The following is a 17,019-nucleotide window of genomic DNA, read 5'->3' on the forward strand; positions in this document are numbered from 1 at the left end:
TCGTCGAATGTCGCATTATATGACGTCACAATGTCATGTCAAGTCACGTTTACACTATGGCAGGCCAACATGAGTGCCAATTTCTATTGTTGCGAAAAAAGCTGACACAGAACTAAAGTTGGTACACAAACATTTGGATCTATATAGTAATACTGGACATTATTATTCTGGGCAATCGTATCCTTTGCTGAAATTTGATACTTAAAATGTAAAATTTTAAGTATGAAAACAATTGTTCGGAAAAAATTTCACACAATTAAGTTTTCGCCCTTACAGCCGTTGTAATTGCATTAATAACAATAATGTATTAATTTGCAATTGAAAAGCAAACGTTATTTTTTTTAAAGATTTTTGTTATTTTCAAAAAAAATCTGTAAATGATGCATTACATTTGGAATCTACTCACTTTTCTGATAAATTCTATTTATTTTCCTTCTCCCCCCCCCCCTCGTTTCTGGGAAAAAGATCATAGAGTAAATCGTAATTTTACAGCAATTCATAATGCGCTTTTAATGCGCATTACCTTGCCCAATTCAATGCAAATTGATACAAAGCTAAAATTAAACCAACAGCACATTTTGTAGCTTCGACAATTAGAAACAAAAGATGGTCCGTATATCAGCCATTAATAAAAAAGAAATTTGAAAAATACAGTATGTATAACTTGCAATAATTAATTGACGAAAGAAGGAGTATTTCATTAAAATGTTTATAAAAGTATAAAATGGCAGGGCACGTGCCTAAGATATTTTATTACACACAAAACTAAATACACTTACCGTTCATTTTTTCAACCTCTTGCAAATCAAAGCGTTCCATCTTTACGTGCGTACAAATGAGGAAGCATGATATGGGGGAAATACAATTTGGTTTATCAAAAAAAAGGTCCTCTCATTTATACCAGTGGATTTGTTAAGATCCCGTCGAGGTGTGATTGATAAACATTTAACAACTTTGTACTCGTTACAAATAGTATGTTAATTTACACTATAGTTATTTATCTTTTTTTTTATTTATTTACTATAGTGATGTGTTAAAGAAATTCTGCTAAAATATTTCAACTTTTGCCCCTCTAAATGCAACTATAACTTCAGTCGATGCCTTCATGCGGGACTTCATGAATAGATGCATTAAATCATTAAGTTTCAACTGCTTTTCAACAGCTTCTGCGCTGTGAGAGTAGTGGTTTCGACCCTTTTTGGAGAAATCTGGATTCAATTTCATCGGAAACTGGAGGAGTTCTTAAAGATCTAGCTGAAATATTCAGCTACTGAGTATACTCAACATGCAAATCGATTCGTGAACACACAAACTTCTACAGACCACAGCGCAGTTTCACCGAGAGTGGCGTTAGTGTCTCATTGTACAGTTCTGGTTTTTTACTGATCTCATATTTTCTTAAAAGAGGCAGTAATATTAACGAGTTTAGGTTAAGGAAGCTGTTGGCTTTCTGGTTTGATTATTTTTAATCAAGAATTGGTAAATATATAGAATGTAGATACGAAATTAGATCGCGGCTTTTGAACGTTCTCAACAGCCTTTAAAAAATTACTTCCTGTGCTTCACATAGGTGTTTGAAAAGTTGAAATGAGAACTAATATAATTCAAAATTCTGGGACTGTTTCTTCTGACAGTCTTATCTGAGGTCAGGGCATTCAAACCTCTAGCTGAAGGATTAGATTTCTAGAGGTAAAGAAAGCCCAGTGAGTAGTATTTCATTTTTGATGGTATTCTATGCCCAACAATTTTAAGCCATAAATGTAAACTGCAAAGAAGCTCCTTATATGCCAATGTGTTATACAAATAGCAAGAATGCCTTGTGTACGCTTAACCTCTCGATTTATTCTTCGAACTTTCTTATCTTTGTTTTCAGTTTATTTTTGTTGTGGCCCAGATAGTGGCCTTTATTTTATGACTTCGTTTTTGGCACATTATAACCTCAGTTGCTGATGCGCCAAGAAAATCCCAAACCACTCAAACAACCTTAGGTACTGGTTGCTGCACATGCTTTTTATCTGTTCTGTATTCCACTCGATCCAGTAGACAATTTGCAATTCTTTTGTACCCCTTTGGAAATAATTTAGGACCTTTAAGCAAATGTTCTTAACGATATGTTTTTTTTTTTTTTTTTTTTTGTTTTTTTTTTGCATAGAAGAATATACAGCTGCACAATTCGGCATTTAATGTGTGAAATTGCATAATTATCGAATTACTATACTTCTGGGGTGTCCATCCTTTGTGACCTACATTTTGTACATACATTTTATTTTCAGTTTGCACAATGGTCGACCATTTCCTTCCCCCTAAATATTTTGATCCCATCCATAAAAAAAAATTACATCTTTTGTTTAAAAGTTTATATTTATGCACTTTGCGCACTCACCAGTAATTGAACTGTTTATAAGCTATTCATCAATTATATAAAGGGAGGTGAGATCAGATAAAATGTTATAGCGAATAAATAGGAGAGGAAGGGACAATCTCAGGAATCTAAGAAAATGTAACTTAATTGATTTTTTTAATAAAAAAAAAAAAGACTGCCTTGAACAGAAATACGTATTTCAAGTGAACTCAACAGCTTTAACCTCCGCTTTAATCTACACGGAGGAAGGGTGAGTACTGATAACAGAATATATTGATTCATGAAGAAATCTGCAAGGTTGATTAGCACTGACACTAACACTATAAGAGCGAATCAAATAAAAACGAGAAAATCTTCAACACTTATCCCATGCTTCTCTCATGGAAGTCTTTTGCTGCTACTTAACACCATTGTTTGATGATTTCCTTCACTTTAACATGCGAGTGGAATTCCTGTCCTGCCAGATCATTTTCAATGTTCCAAAAACATGAATAGCGTCAAGGTGAAAAGTGCAGTCCGTGGCTGACATTGAATGTTGGGCCACAGATTGCACTTAAGAATTCGCTGTACAGACCTTCCTGCGCTGCACTTTATCATGGAGGATGGTGCAAACAGACCAATGACTGATTACCAGTTTCCTGACCACATCAGCAACAATCGATAGATCCACCCTATGACGTTGTCTGCCAAAACACTTGCTTCTGCGACAACTGTGTGAGCTTGTCGTGAGCAGGAGTAATCTTCCGCAGTTTTCTCCTCCTTTACTGTAACAATTTTCCCATTCGTGTACCTCTTTGATATAACATACAATTATTCACGTATACCTTTTTCCTACACCGGAGTCCACGCGGTTAGCACAGTTGATATAATCAACTTCCCCCCTCACACTGGGTGGAAAAGAACTGAGTTCGAATCCCATCAATAACTCGAGGAATTTTTATGGGTCTTTTTCGCGACGTGGCTGAATTAGACGGTCTCAGGAAAGGGTAGCATGGGTTTTCTCCGGGAAACTCGGGTTTTTAGGCCAGCAAACAGAAAATCGATCTCAGAACACAAGCAATTTATAGACAATATACACGGAGCAACATGGCCTTAGTCGCCCATGCTCCTAAAACTCAACAACAACATTTCGAAGAATCAGTGAACTATGGGCACTGTTTAATGAGTTTATGTGTTGTAACTATTTTAAATTACAATGTACTTGCAGATGAAATTCACATTACATTAGTAATCATTTTAAGATAACCTTTGCATAAATATGATATATGATTTTAAATTGTTTCTCCCAATTTATTTCTTCGTAGGGATCATTCGTCGCTCTGCTTTACTGTTTCTTTAACGGTGAGGTAAGTGGACAAACCCCTAAGGAAAAGGATTTTTTTGGTCAAAAATTGCTATAGTTATTATTAGTATGCTTTGGATTTGACTGCAGTTGTATTGCACATTATGAATAAGTACCAGTATTAGTAAGTGTTAGTGGTTCAAGGAAGCACTAGGTTTGTAGTTATTACAAAATAGATATTAATTAATTAATCATTAATTCATTAATTTGATAAGCAATTCCATGGAATTTTTCTCTGACTAATACTCACTTAAAATCGAAGTTGCTGTTCGAAGATGACTGGTGAACAAAACATCAACACACCTACTTAATGCCCTCGTGGGTAGCACCGCCGTCCTCCCCACACCGGGTATAAAAGACCTGAGTTCGAGTCACGTCGATGACGGGAGGAATTTTTATGGGTCTTTTTCACAACGTGGCTGAGTTAGTCAATCTCAGGCGAGGATAACATGGTTTTTTCTCCCGGAAACTCTGGTTTTTCATCCAGCAACCAGAAAATCGACATCAGAACACACGCAATTTACAGACAATATACAGGGAGCAATATGGCTGATGCTTAGTCGCTGATGCTCCTAAAACCCAACAATAATAACACCTGCTTAATAAATTGAATGTGTTTTTCTGTAAATACATTAAAAGCGACGTCATTTTGAAATGCAATTCAGAGTATGAATTTCAAGGTCTGTATAGGATGCCTACGAAAGATGTCTCAGATAATATTTCAAAGTTGCTGTTGCATATTGTCTATAAAAGAGCATCTAAAGAATTAAATATCTTAGAGCGAATTCTTATCATTTACTCCATAGGCCAAAGTAATCTTTAAAAATAAACAAAAGCTTTACAGAAAATGGAAAAAAATTGGACACCCTGATCATGTCCAGCAGAAATGTAAGAGAGAGAGAGAGAGAGAGAGAGAGAGAAAGAGAGTTTCACCCAAAAGAAGAGACATGCGCACTATGAGATTATAAGAAAAAAACTAAGAAAAAGGAAAGAAAATAATAAGTAGAAAAGCAAAAAAGAAGAAATCTCGGATGAGATTTTTAAAGAGCGGACAAAAGCCACATTCAGAATCCCCCTAAATAAAAACTAGATTAATAGTGAGAAAAAAAAAAAAAAAAAACCTGTGAGACGCAGATTCAGAGGCTGATAACAACCACAGACACAGAAAACACAGATTAAAGAGAGCTGTAAACGCAGTATTACATGAAATTAATATCACTAGGGGTAACTTAGAAGCAATTAACAGCCTTCCCAATAGGACCTGGCCAATTCCCACTATTCATGATAAAAATATGCAATACATACCAATTAACCAATCTATCAGTTTTTCAAAAAAAATTAAAAGAAGTGTTTATTCCGAAATCATGGAAAAGGTATGATGTGAAACGAATTCCAAAAATCAACAACGTTAAATTCAGTAATAATTTCGAGTCTATTGTCATTGGATGAATATCTGCAAAAATTATTCAAAAAGGTATTTTGAATAACGTCATTCAGCACTGCTTTGGGGACAGACCAAATCTGTTGTTCCACGAAGATCTACTGCAGCAAATTTAATGGAAAGGCAGCAAGAATTAAATAATAAACAACAGTTAGATATCATATTTTTGTTTGTTGTCAGCATTTTAGAGCAGTTCTATCCCGGCACTGACAGCAATCCTGTACTCTTACATTAAAGGAAATATCTTTACTGTTCTAACCAACATCCTCTAGAAAAGACAAATTGTTAATTAACAGAAATAGAAGAGCAACATATGATGTAACCAGAAGATCCCAGCAAGTGAGGTGTCTGTCTGAGATCTTCTATTCAGTGGCGCATGCCCCATTTTTGCCACAAAAACTGTATAAGTTTTTTTGCCTATGCAAATGATTTAAAACTTTTTGTTATCTCTAAGGAGCAAAAAACTGTTTAATTCTAAAGACGAGGAAAACGGTATAATAAGGAAATTTGAAAGCTACTTAGACTGTACTGGTTTACAATTAATTTACAAAAAAAAAAAAAAAAAAAAAAAAGCGTACAATTCGTCATCACCAAGAAAAAGAAGAAAACTGAAATTAATTTTTTTTATTAATGGCATCATACTGCAAAAAAATTCGCTGGGGCTTCAGTAGGATGAAAGGCTAAACTTCATGCCTGGGAAATTCACTTCAGACTTTTGAAGCACATTTCCCAGGTGAGGCCGCAATTTTTGTATTTGTTTTGTAAATTATTTGTAATCTTAAAGGAATTAAAAAAAAATTTTCTGATTTTTCTTTCAATTTATGAATTACAGGTTCAGATTGAACTTAGGAAAGTGATACAAAAATGGACAATGAAATCGGATCAACCATTTCGTTCCAATCACTCGTTCTTCACCCAGTCGCTGACACATCTAAGTAGAGGAAGAAGTTCAGTGCAATCGCTTCAGTCTGCCTCAGGTAAGAAGTGAACAAGTGTTCCTTTAACAAGATGAAGGTTAGAAGCGCCCGCAGAGGACTAATAGTTGATCCACATATGGATCAACTATTGGTCCTTTGCGGGCGCATCTAACCTTCAGGCAGTACTCGGAATTGAGTATGTGTACTGAGGTGGTTGTCTTGTAAACTGAAACTACCAAAATTGTAATCCAGAACTACTTTATTATTTAACAGTGAAACCCATGCATGATCTTCTTGCTGGACTAGATGATTCTTAGAATTCCATGTACATTTATTTATCAGAGAGTTCCTAAACCTACTCTGAGAACTCCAGCTTTGTTTCTCCCTAATAAGGATCAATAAACGTAGCAACAGTTTTCTACAAAACTATAATATTACAGTATTTTATTCATTTAAGATCGACAGGCTTATATAAGTGTGAAATGGAGTAAAGAACTATGTTGAAAAAGAACATATTGAAGTATTATTGGAACGTCTTTTGACTAGTCTAACCAATATTCTGGTAATGGTTACAGTAGCCATCTGTTTCTATTTTCACTGAGTCTGATTCCTCTTTGGTGAATGATAGAGCTGTTCTCTAGCTTAACAGTATTGGATGCTAAAATAAAATTTTCTTCTCTAATTTTTTTCTTACAATAAAATTAAATTCTTTTGTTAAAGATGTTCATGTAGGCTGCTAGATGCAAAACTTTTCACTTATTGTTTCGTTGTATGGATTCTAGCTTTTTAGAAGAGCCAGAGTGGGATCATTAAACTGCATTTTGTGCCTTTTTGTTGTTGCTTTTGCAGGACAGCCGTGCTATCTATTCCAGAGTTGTTTAAGAGTTGTTACCTATAACTGTAATCATAGTATCTTGTCACGATATTCAGATAATGGCTCATATGAATAGCACCGGTTGTGAGATCAAGAAGCCAATTGTGGGAACTTTGTATACAATTTTAACTTCTATCTACCTTGGAACCTCAATAGGCTGTTGGTTTAAATTAAAATTCTGGAACAGGGGTTCTCACTTCCCTTCCAAGGTCCACAAGCTATCTGCTGCTCAATAAATTAATTCCATTTAGCCCTTTTTTTTACATCAGAAGATTCCATGTAATGAGGATTTTATTTTTTTTTTATATATATTTCCCCTGCCTGGATAATTCCGGATACTTGCTATAGATCTGTGGTGTTTCTCCCCAAAGATAAGACATATGTTACCAACATAGCAAAGTTTATTTCACCGTTCTAGCACATAATCAAAATACATACACACACTAAATAATTCAGATATCAAAATTTCTCACAGCTCTCTTTTTTTACTAGACATAATATAATGTTCTCACCTTTCCTTTCATGACACATGCACATGAACATCTAATTGTTCATATCCTTCTGAGCCTTCAGTGGGCTATACACAACTAGAGGATATTTCTCCAGGGTACAGGCTATTTCGTTAACAACAGTAACACATCTAATACATTCCTTTATTTTACACATACTTCTAACACAGATAGGTAACACACTCACTCTCACTGTCTTTATCTATATTCTATTGTTCCCCTTTTCTATCTTTTACAATACACTATTCAGTTCATCATAAATCTCCTCTAACTGTTCCTATTCATTTCTCCCCCGTTTATATTTTCTTTATAATACAGTTTTTTCGTTAGCAAAATTTTTCAAATTTACTTGCACTTTCTTCTCTCTCTACCTGGATGGGTGTTTCCCGCTTCAGGTCTTTTCCAGCAGTCGTCTCTCTGGGCTTGACCTTTGCTGATCCACTAGGCGCACATCTTTATACTGCTCTCTGTCGGTTCTCTAGACGCACAAGGACTTTTCTCCAGGGTTGCTGCCTTGGCCATCCGTTTGAAGCTCGATCCGACTTTATTCTCAATCGTTTCCCCCTTTTTCTATAACCAATACCCACTGAACTGTGCCATTTCTATAACCCACCGTTTAACAATTCCCACACACCACCAACACCATTCTCACTCCCAAAATATTTCTCTCTCGCTCTCCAGCGATTCTCTCTGACCTCTTCTCCCGCTTCTCTGTCTCGGACTCTTCCTCTTTTCTTCCCCCATCACCTTTTTGTTAATCTCTCTCTCCCCCTTTTCTTGACCAATCATCTTCTATCTCTCTTTCTTCATCTTTATTCCTATTCGCTCATTTCCTTTACTGTTGTCTCGGCCCACGTTCGGGTAGGTCGCGCTCCCTTTTTCGTAGCGGGGACATCCGGACGCTAAGAAATTTCTAGAACTTTCTTCTGACCATCCTTGTCCACTTACCCCTTTCGTCACGCCCCTTTTTAAGTGACCGCCCTTGAAATTTATAAGAGCGCACTTCTTTGTCGGCCTGTTTATACAGCGCTATGATACCCGATCTCAGCTTGCCCTATGATCTCGGGTCTTTCCTCTTTGGAGTCCGAAACCTTTCTTTGGGGGGGGGGCATTCCTTTGTCCCTTTTTTTCCACAGAGCCGCTCCCGCTCTACTTATCGTAAACAAACCTGCTTCAAACTAGCACTCCTATTGTTCAGTTTCAGTTCGAACAGGCCCCCCTGTTGCTAAAGCTAATCCGCTCTCTACTGAAACGAACAACAGAGGAGCGCAAGCAAATTGCCTAATGCCGTCTGTTTAAAATATAATAATTTCCGAAATATTACAAAAATATTATTATTAGGAGTTGTAAGAATGGGTTCTTACACGGTCATTAGTTTTCCTTTTCAGTAATTTCTTGCAAACTTGCTTCAATACATTTTTCAAAAATTAACTTCATTTGTGATATACACTATTCAGAAACTCATGTTATAGGCTTTGTGACAATTTCCTGAGACAGACTGGTCCAGTATGCCATGATAGTGAAAATGCCCGTCATAGATTTACATCAAGGAGAAGTCTGCACCTTAAATGCTGCTTTAATAGTTGTTTAGAAATATAAATTTGACTGAATTCAATCGATCAGCTTCAGATTCGCTTTATACAAACTCAGAGTAATCTCTAAGCACAGGCTCTCTGGGTTGGCCCTCTAATGAAGCTTTTCCTGTTGCTTTTACCAGGCTTGATGCTAGCGAAAAAGGAAATCTGCTGAATGGATCACCTCTTGTTGACAGTTAAACCCTTTCCCTTGATTCAAGAGACAGCTTCTTTATGCTTGATTGCCCACTGTATTTGCAACAGATCCATTGAAGACAGCTCGGCAAAGAAAGAGCAAACAACTCTTTCATGACATGCTCGGCATTTGCTATACAAATCCCTTGAACTTTGTGATTCTTAGCCATTCCAGAAATTAAACATCAGTCAAGAAAAAAAGGAAGAGATGGAGTGAAAATAGTCATTCTCATGATGATTAATTAATATAATTGATAACCACTCTTCTACCAAGTGAAATTTAATGTGTGTAGACATGTATCTTATATAGGAAGGCACCTGAACGAAAGTTCAACTCCGCCTTTATACACTGTGATGATTACAGGGCACTGTTTGTAAAAGGTCAGTGTGTGTTGTTCAGTTGTTTCTGGCCGTTTTGTCACCAGACAGGCGATCAACTGGAAAGCCTGCCCAGTGTCCGTCCCACGGGGAGGTAGGCCACAACTACGCATGTACCATGGCCAACCTCAACAGTCACGCTGGTTGATGACGGTATCAACCAGCGTGACCTCAACGCGTTGAGATTGATGACATACCATCAACAACCTCAACAGTCGCTGAGTGATGACGGTATCACTGTGCAGAGGAAAGATTTAGTTGTGGAGATTCGTGATAAAGAATGAACCGGAAAATGCAGCTTCGTATGTTTTTGAACACCAGCAAAATTTTAGACATTACGTCATCAGGACGACAAACGAGGCAACAGGTTGTATCTTCATTTATGAAGTGTTTTCCGTTTTATTGCTTGCATCGAGACTTCCTGCGGTTAAAAGCAGCATTGCAGAAGGTTTGCAGGGCCTGAAAATTATTGAGAGATATGAGTGTCTTCTCACATTCAGGAGACAAGTTTGGAACTGTTGCCTTAAGAGCCAATCTAAGGTCCTTGTAAATGGAGCATTCAAAAAGGACGTGAGGAGAGTCTTCCGGTAGCCCACATCGACAAGAGACTGTATTAGAAAGTCTGAATTGGTAGAGATTTAGGTTAAACAAACCATGTCCAGTTAGTATGTAGGAGATAAACAGTGAGGGTGAAAACCATTTTCTGGTGGATGATGAAAGTAGTACAGTTACGCCAGGAACGAATTTTTTGGTAATAGCTCCTTTTTCGATAGGATTCCATCTATTCTGCCAGGTTTTAAATAACAAATTCCAGCATCGGGATCGTTCAGTTTTGGGATAAGCGTGAGGATTGACAATGAATCCCTGAAATTCTGTAGAAATGCCTCCGCAGATGTAAAAACAAAGACCTCTAAACACAACATGTAGATCAAGTGGTATAGTGCCCGTAAGAGTCTGTAGAGCTGGAGTTGGTACTGTTCAGCAAATGCTCCGTGGCTGAGTTAGTCGGTGTCAGGCGTAGATAGCAAGGTTTTTTTCCACAGAAACTGGGGTTTTTCGTCCAGCAAACAGAAAAATCGACCATAGAACACACGCAATTAAGAGACATAAGACACAGCACGGCAGATGAATTTAATTATTCGGGTGGCCTAAATATAATAATTTTTTTTTTTTTTTTGGTTTTGTTCAGCAAACGTGAAGTAGGCTAAGGAGAAAACAACGTTGAACAGTAGATAGCTTACTTTGTACAGTTTTAAGTGCAGTACGTCTAAACCAAAGACTGGCAGCATAGGTTGTAATTGGGATTATGGCAGCATTATAAAATAGATGTAGGGTTTTAGTGTTCAGTCCCCAGTCTTGTCTGGTAATTTGGAGCAGCATTGCGGTAAAACTTAACTTTGACGGACAGGTGTTGAATATGTGCAGTAAAGGAAAAGCGGTCGTCGATGATGACTCCTAGAAATTTGTTTGGTGCTTCGGACAAGTGGAAGTGATTTCTTGTCAAGTTTTACAACTGGTGGTCTGCCATAGTCTAATTTCTGTTTAAAAATCTTAATCTTCGATTTGGTTGGGGATAATTTCAATTTGTTCTTAGAGGACCAAGACGATAATTCAAGGAGTACTTTATTGGCATGAAGTTCTAAATCAGATCTTGAGTCTCCATTCACCAAAATGACAAGGTCATCTTGTCAAAATGACAAGTAGCTGGCTGTGTGCATATACAAGTTGTTGCACACTTTGAAATTCAATCGTCCTAAGCAGCCAATCATCAAAACTAGGTTGCAAATCAAGGGACCCAAAATTTATCCTTGGGGGAAACCACAGGAGACAGATCTGCTTTTAGTGATGATGGTGACAGTGCGATCAGTAAAGTAATTTCTAACAAGTTTATATAGCTAAAGAGAGCATTGGAATGGAGTCTACTGAGGGCGCTCTCCCACCATAAAGTATTAAAAGCGTCCTCAAAATTGATAAAGATCGCCATAACGTATTTGAAAGTGGGGCTATCAATAAGGTGTTGAAGTTCTAATAAGGCGTCTTCGCATCCAAGCCCTTGCCTAAAACCGTATTGAAGAGAAGATGTGGAGCTTGTAGCTCCCTGCAGTGTGGTAATTTATTAGCGATTAGTCTCTCTAACGCTTTTCCCAGGTGAGAGAGAGCAAGGCTATGGAACAGTAGGATCTATCATTGTCTAGTGGCTTACCAGGTTTATGTAAAATCTTAAAAATGGCGTGTTTCCATGGTCTGGGAAATGTTCCAGTATTTAAGCAGTTGTTGAATAATTTAATTTAAGTAGAACTTTTTGGCCGTAGGTCATAAAAATGTTTGATAAATATATTATCAATCAGGTCATCGCCTGGACATTTTTTTGACTGAATTTTATTCAAGATTGAAGATAATACAGTTTATTAAGCTTATAACCCAGTATATATTTATGGTGACATTTCATGGAATCTTACCAGGGCTGTAGTGCAGTGTATACGCCATATACTCTCTGGATTTTTTTAAGGTGAATAGTGTATACCATCTGGTTTTTGAAAGATTGAAATACGGCGTATACTGGTATACCTTCTGGAATTCGATTAATATGCACAGTATACTCTCTGCTTTTCGTAACATTCATAGAGTATATACCTTCTGATAATTTTACGACTACAGCACTGCATCTTACTGATACCCATCATGTTTGAAACGTCACCTTAAATGTATAGTGGTTTGGGCTATAAGCTTAATAAACTATATTATTAATTTCACGGGGTATAAGAGTGGTTATAGAACACTTTAGGACTATAAGCCTCAGGTTGCGAAATAGTTAACTGACATAAATTAGTGCAAGTGCATCATTTCTACACGCTGAAGTGAAGGTTGAACGGTGAAGAGTTACTTATTCGAGGTAGTCCAATATCACGGTAACTCGTTGTGAAGGTATTCACAATATGAGATGTACCTAATGATGCTAGTTCCTAGTTACTTAGTAGCTGGCTGTGTGTAGAAATGATGCACTTGTACTAACTTACACATAAGAGTGGTTATTAATTATATTAATTAATCTTCATGTAAAATAACCACGTAACGTCCGTCACTAACTACATTAGTCACTTTCGACTCATTAATAGCTCTTGTTACCTGTGATGCCAAGTAAATTTTGTGCAGTATGGAACCAGTAGTAAAGGGCAACAGATATCGAGGCATTGCATGTGTTTGGGCTAGCTGAGTATGTTGCAAATATTTGGCTAACACATGTGTAAAATATTCTTCATTATTCAATATTCTACCTGGCAGAACTGAATGTAAAACAAACCCCAGGGGCTCACATCTGGTGAGTATGGGCTTGGCACACCCAGGGTCCTAAGCTGGATATCATTCTTCTCTTTCTTGGTGATTAATATATTCGAATGACTACATAAATAAAGTATGCCAGCAAGGCTGGCAGTGTTTTACGAAACTATGTATTGAGATAATTGGTGACCTTCAGGCAGTACCATGCAGTAAAAATTAGCGACGATTTTACAACAAAAAAGGTTCATATCAATTCGCTCATTAGAGGCATTTCGGTGTTGACAGCAGAAGGAAAGAGCTACTACTACTTCGCACTGTTACATACCCTTTTCACGAAATGTATTGTACCTTCGCTAACAGCGTCATTTGTTCTGACTGCATTATAAAGCAAGTGGATAGACATGTACAGCTGTTGTACGTGTGCAAGAATGGGTAAGACAGGGGTGCTCTTACCAAGAAAGGCTTAAGTCCTGCAAGTTGCAGCGTCTGTAGACTAGGCACCTGCGAGGTGATCTCATTGAGGTGTATAAGACCCTCAATGGTTTGAGCAGGCTCAATGCTGATGGGATCCTTCCGCTTGCTCAGATTACGAACCTGAGTGGGTATATATTCAAACTGAGGAAAAATAGTTGTAGAATACATGCGCGGAAGTTTGCCTTTAGCCAACGGGTAGTTTATTGCTGGAACTGACTTCCATCTATTGTTGTGGAAGTTGATAGCTTAAATAAATTTAAGGCTGAACTAGATAAACATTTGGAGTGACTGGACTGGTGAAATGTTTTTTTTTTTTTTTTTTTTTTTTGGCTGATGCTGTATAAGCTTGCTTTCTTGCATCATATGCCTCAACTAGTGTTAATGACCAAGGACTTAAATGACTGAAAGCGACATGGTAATCAGCACGGAACATTCCCATATGAATATCTCAGAAACTGCAACACTGCTGGAGTTTTCATGTACAATTTTCTCGGTGTTAGACCAATAAACAAATAATATTCAGTCAACGTTGAATTTGTAGTACTGATTATCATTAGCAGAGGCATATGACGCAAGAAAGCAAGCTTATACAGCGCCAGCCAAAAAAAAACAAAAAAACCTTCTCATTTCATTCACCCATCCATTCGCTCCAAAAGCTTTTCCGGTTCTTCCTTGAATTTATTTAAGCTATCAACTTCCACAACGACAGATGGAAGTTTGTACCAGCAATCAACCAAACGCTAGCTAAAGGCAAATTTCCGCACATCTATTCTGCAACTGTCTTTATGCCCCTCAGGTGCGTAATCTGCGCAAGAGGAAGAATCCCATCAGCATTGAGCTTGCTCAAACCATTCAAAGCCTTATCAAGTCATCAAATGCAAACGTTGTAGGGATAGAGGAGATATGGTGTCTCTCAAATATAAGCGATGCTGAATTTTTCAATATCGGGAAATACACTCTAGACAGGAAGGACAGACAGGATAGGAGAGGGTGGAGGGGTTATGCAGGGGTTAAAAATTAGTTAAGAAGCATATTAAATCTAAGGCAGTGCATTCAGTCAATATGGGTGACCAGTGCAATGTTGAATCAGTTTGGTGTAATATAAACACTGAGTAAACAAAATTGAGAGTAGGAGTGGGTTATAGGCCTAATGACTGTGATGAGCATACCAAACAGCTATACAGAGAAGTAGGGTGGGCCAGTAGATCAGAATGCCTTATAATGTTGGCTTTTACCTTTCCAGATGTTGATGGAATTTGTGGGTTGGTCGCTCAGACATCAGCAAGACTTTTGTAGATTTCTTGGATGACTGTTTTCTACAGCAGAATGTTAGCGAGGACTCTAACATTCTGGTGTACAGGAATAACTGCCTGTGCACCAGAATGTTTGCTGGGGTACAAGCAGTTATTTCACTTGGAGGCTTCTTTTTGAAAGCAGAAACAGTTTCTTAAAAATTACATATGCATGTTTTAATAGTACGAGCAGACAGTACATGATCTTGATGCTTAAGCATAACGTGAGCACGAAATAAATATCGAGCAGCCTTTTAACTGTTTTGTAAAATGCCATGACGGCGAAAGCACATCACGTACTAAGTCACTATTTCATGGTTAGTAAATGGCAGGATGATGTGGACATGAGTATATCGGGGGATGCAATCCTCCCCACTACTCTCGTACCCAGGAAACAGATTTTTTTTAAAAAACTGCCCGTTTCGCTGCCCCAACTTGTACTTTTGAGCATCTGACTTGTATATGTATTTAAAAAAAAAATCTTAAGTATTTACTTAATTCTCACGGTTAAAGGGTAAATTCTTACAGTTTCCATTTCCAAAAAGCGAAAAATAAAACATCATAATATTTCCAATACTAAACTATGTTATACTAGTTTTATTAATAGTAGCCTACAAAATATTTCAATTTTATTTTGATTTTTTTGCAGATAAGAAAGATGTCTTACGAAGCACAAGTCCTTCTCCACACGTAAAAGCAGAAAGCAAACATGAATATATGCCTGCTTGCATTACACCTCACAACTCTCTTCATTCATCCAGAATCTTAACTTACAACAGTGAAGAAGCTAAACATCATAACCATGGTAATACTGCAGAAATTCCTTTAGAACAAGATCAGCCACTGTCCAATGGAAAAATTATTTTCAACAGTGAAAGTTATTGGAAGCAGGAAAAAGTTATAAAAGCCAATGAAGATGAAAGTCTTGTTAAATCTGCATTCTGTAATCAAATACCAAGCAGTCAAAAAGAAAGTCTTCTTTGAACGTAAAAAAAATTAATAAATAAAAATAAATAAGATAATACGCAAGCAACGAAAAATTTCTTGCACAAAATCTCAAATCAGCAGTTTATGATAATATTAATTCATCTCATTAATGTTTCAAATTATAAAAAATTCTTTAGAACCTACTACCGACAATTTTTAAAATATCAACTTATTTTATACAACACCACACTTTATCAACAAACAAAAAATGCTAAATTTAAGTTTTAATTATTAATAATCATTTTAATAACTACATACGAGGGGTTTCCGAAAAGTAAGATAACTTTTTTCTTAATAATGAAAGGGAATGAGATGAAACGTGGTGGACAGATAGACCCGTTAATAACGTTCAAAAAGACTGCCAGTGGAGTGTTGCGATACTGTCGCCTCACAGCAGATTCCAATTACAAAATGGCGGCTATCGTGCGAACAGGTGTTCGTGAAGTTATTCTCTTTTTGCAAGCAAAAGGATCTTCACCAAGTGACATTCACCATGAACTGGTTGCTATGGCGAAAAGGTGATGACAAAGAAGCAGTTGCGTTTTTGGTGCAATGAATTTAAAGCGGGCCGTGTTGACATTGGAGATCGACATCATGGCCTCGGTGTTCTGGGATCGACATCATGGCCACGGTGTTCTGGGATCGCCATGGCGTTCTGTTGGTGGATTTCTTGCCGAAGGGAGGAACAATCAATGCACAGCTTTACTGTGCAACGTTGGAAAAACTGAAAGCCAACATTCAACGCAAACGACCAGGACTCCTAACAAGCGGCGTGATTTTGTTGCACGACAACGCAAATCCACATATTGCCCACACCACTCGTGAGTGTTGCGCCGTAATCGTTAGGAAACTCTGTCACATCCCACCTACATCCCAGACTTCCATTTGTTCGGCCGTCTGACAAAACACCTTTCAGGAAAGCATTTCACCACAGATGAGGAAGTTATCAGGCGGTGAGGTGTTGATTACTGCGTGTGGGCACGGACTTCTTCAGTACTGGTATTGATAAAATGATCCATCGTTGGGACAAGTGCATCAATAAAACTGGAGATTTTGTGGAGAAGTAGTGCATGTTCACTTATTTCTTGGTGTGTAATTTCAACTTCGTATTATTAAACATCATCTAGAGAAAAAATGTGTTACCTTACTTTTCAGAAACCCCTTGTATTAAATACCGAAAAAGCAGAAATAACTTAACACAAACCTTAAGCCCCTCTCCATTCAAATATAGGCAACTCCTGTTACTGTAACTACAGTTCACTTCATCAGAAGCCAAGAAAATCCTTCTTCCCTGTTGTTTAATGCCAAATGTGGATCAATGCTTCTTTTGAATCAACAATAAGCTCCAGCATGAACATTTAAACTATTGCGATCAAATAGCTGCATTTCATCAGA

The 17,019-nt window shown here is 37.3% G+C and overlaps 1 protein-coding gene across 1 annotated transcript in view; it reads left to right on the forward strand.

Annotated features, from left to right (window-relative positions):
- Positions 1-15,621, forward strand: part of LOC150090979 (secretin receptor-like) — an 83,987-nt gene extending 68,366 nt beyond the window's left edge. The window contains exons 12-14 of the mRNA XM_090379185.1: positions 3,667-3,708; positions 5,978-6,122; positions 15,287-15,621. Coding sequence (XP_090235311.1) covers positions 3,667-3,708; positions 5,978-6,122; positions 15,287-15,621 — 522 coding nt within the window. The remainder of the gene's footprint in view (positions 1-3,666; positions 3,709-5,977; positions 6,123-15,286) is intronic.
- Positions 15,622-17,019: the final 1,398 nt, after the last annotated feature.

The sequence above is a fragment of the Mastigoproctus giganteus genome, chromosome 1 (genome assembly GCF_048544385.1).
Source record: "Mastigoproctus giganteus isolate SK-2022 chromosome 1, ASM4854438v1, whole genome shotgun sequence".
In the NCBI taxonomy this organism is placed as follows: domain Eukaryota; kingdom Metazoa; phylum Arthropoda; class Arachnida; order Uropygi; family Thelyphonidae; genus Mastigoproctus; species Mastigoproctus giganteus.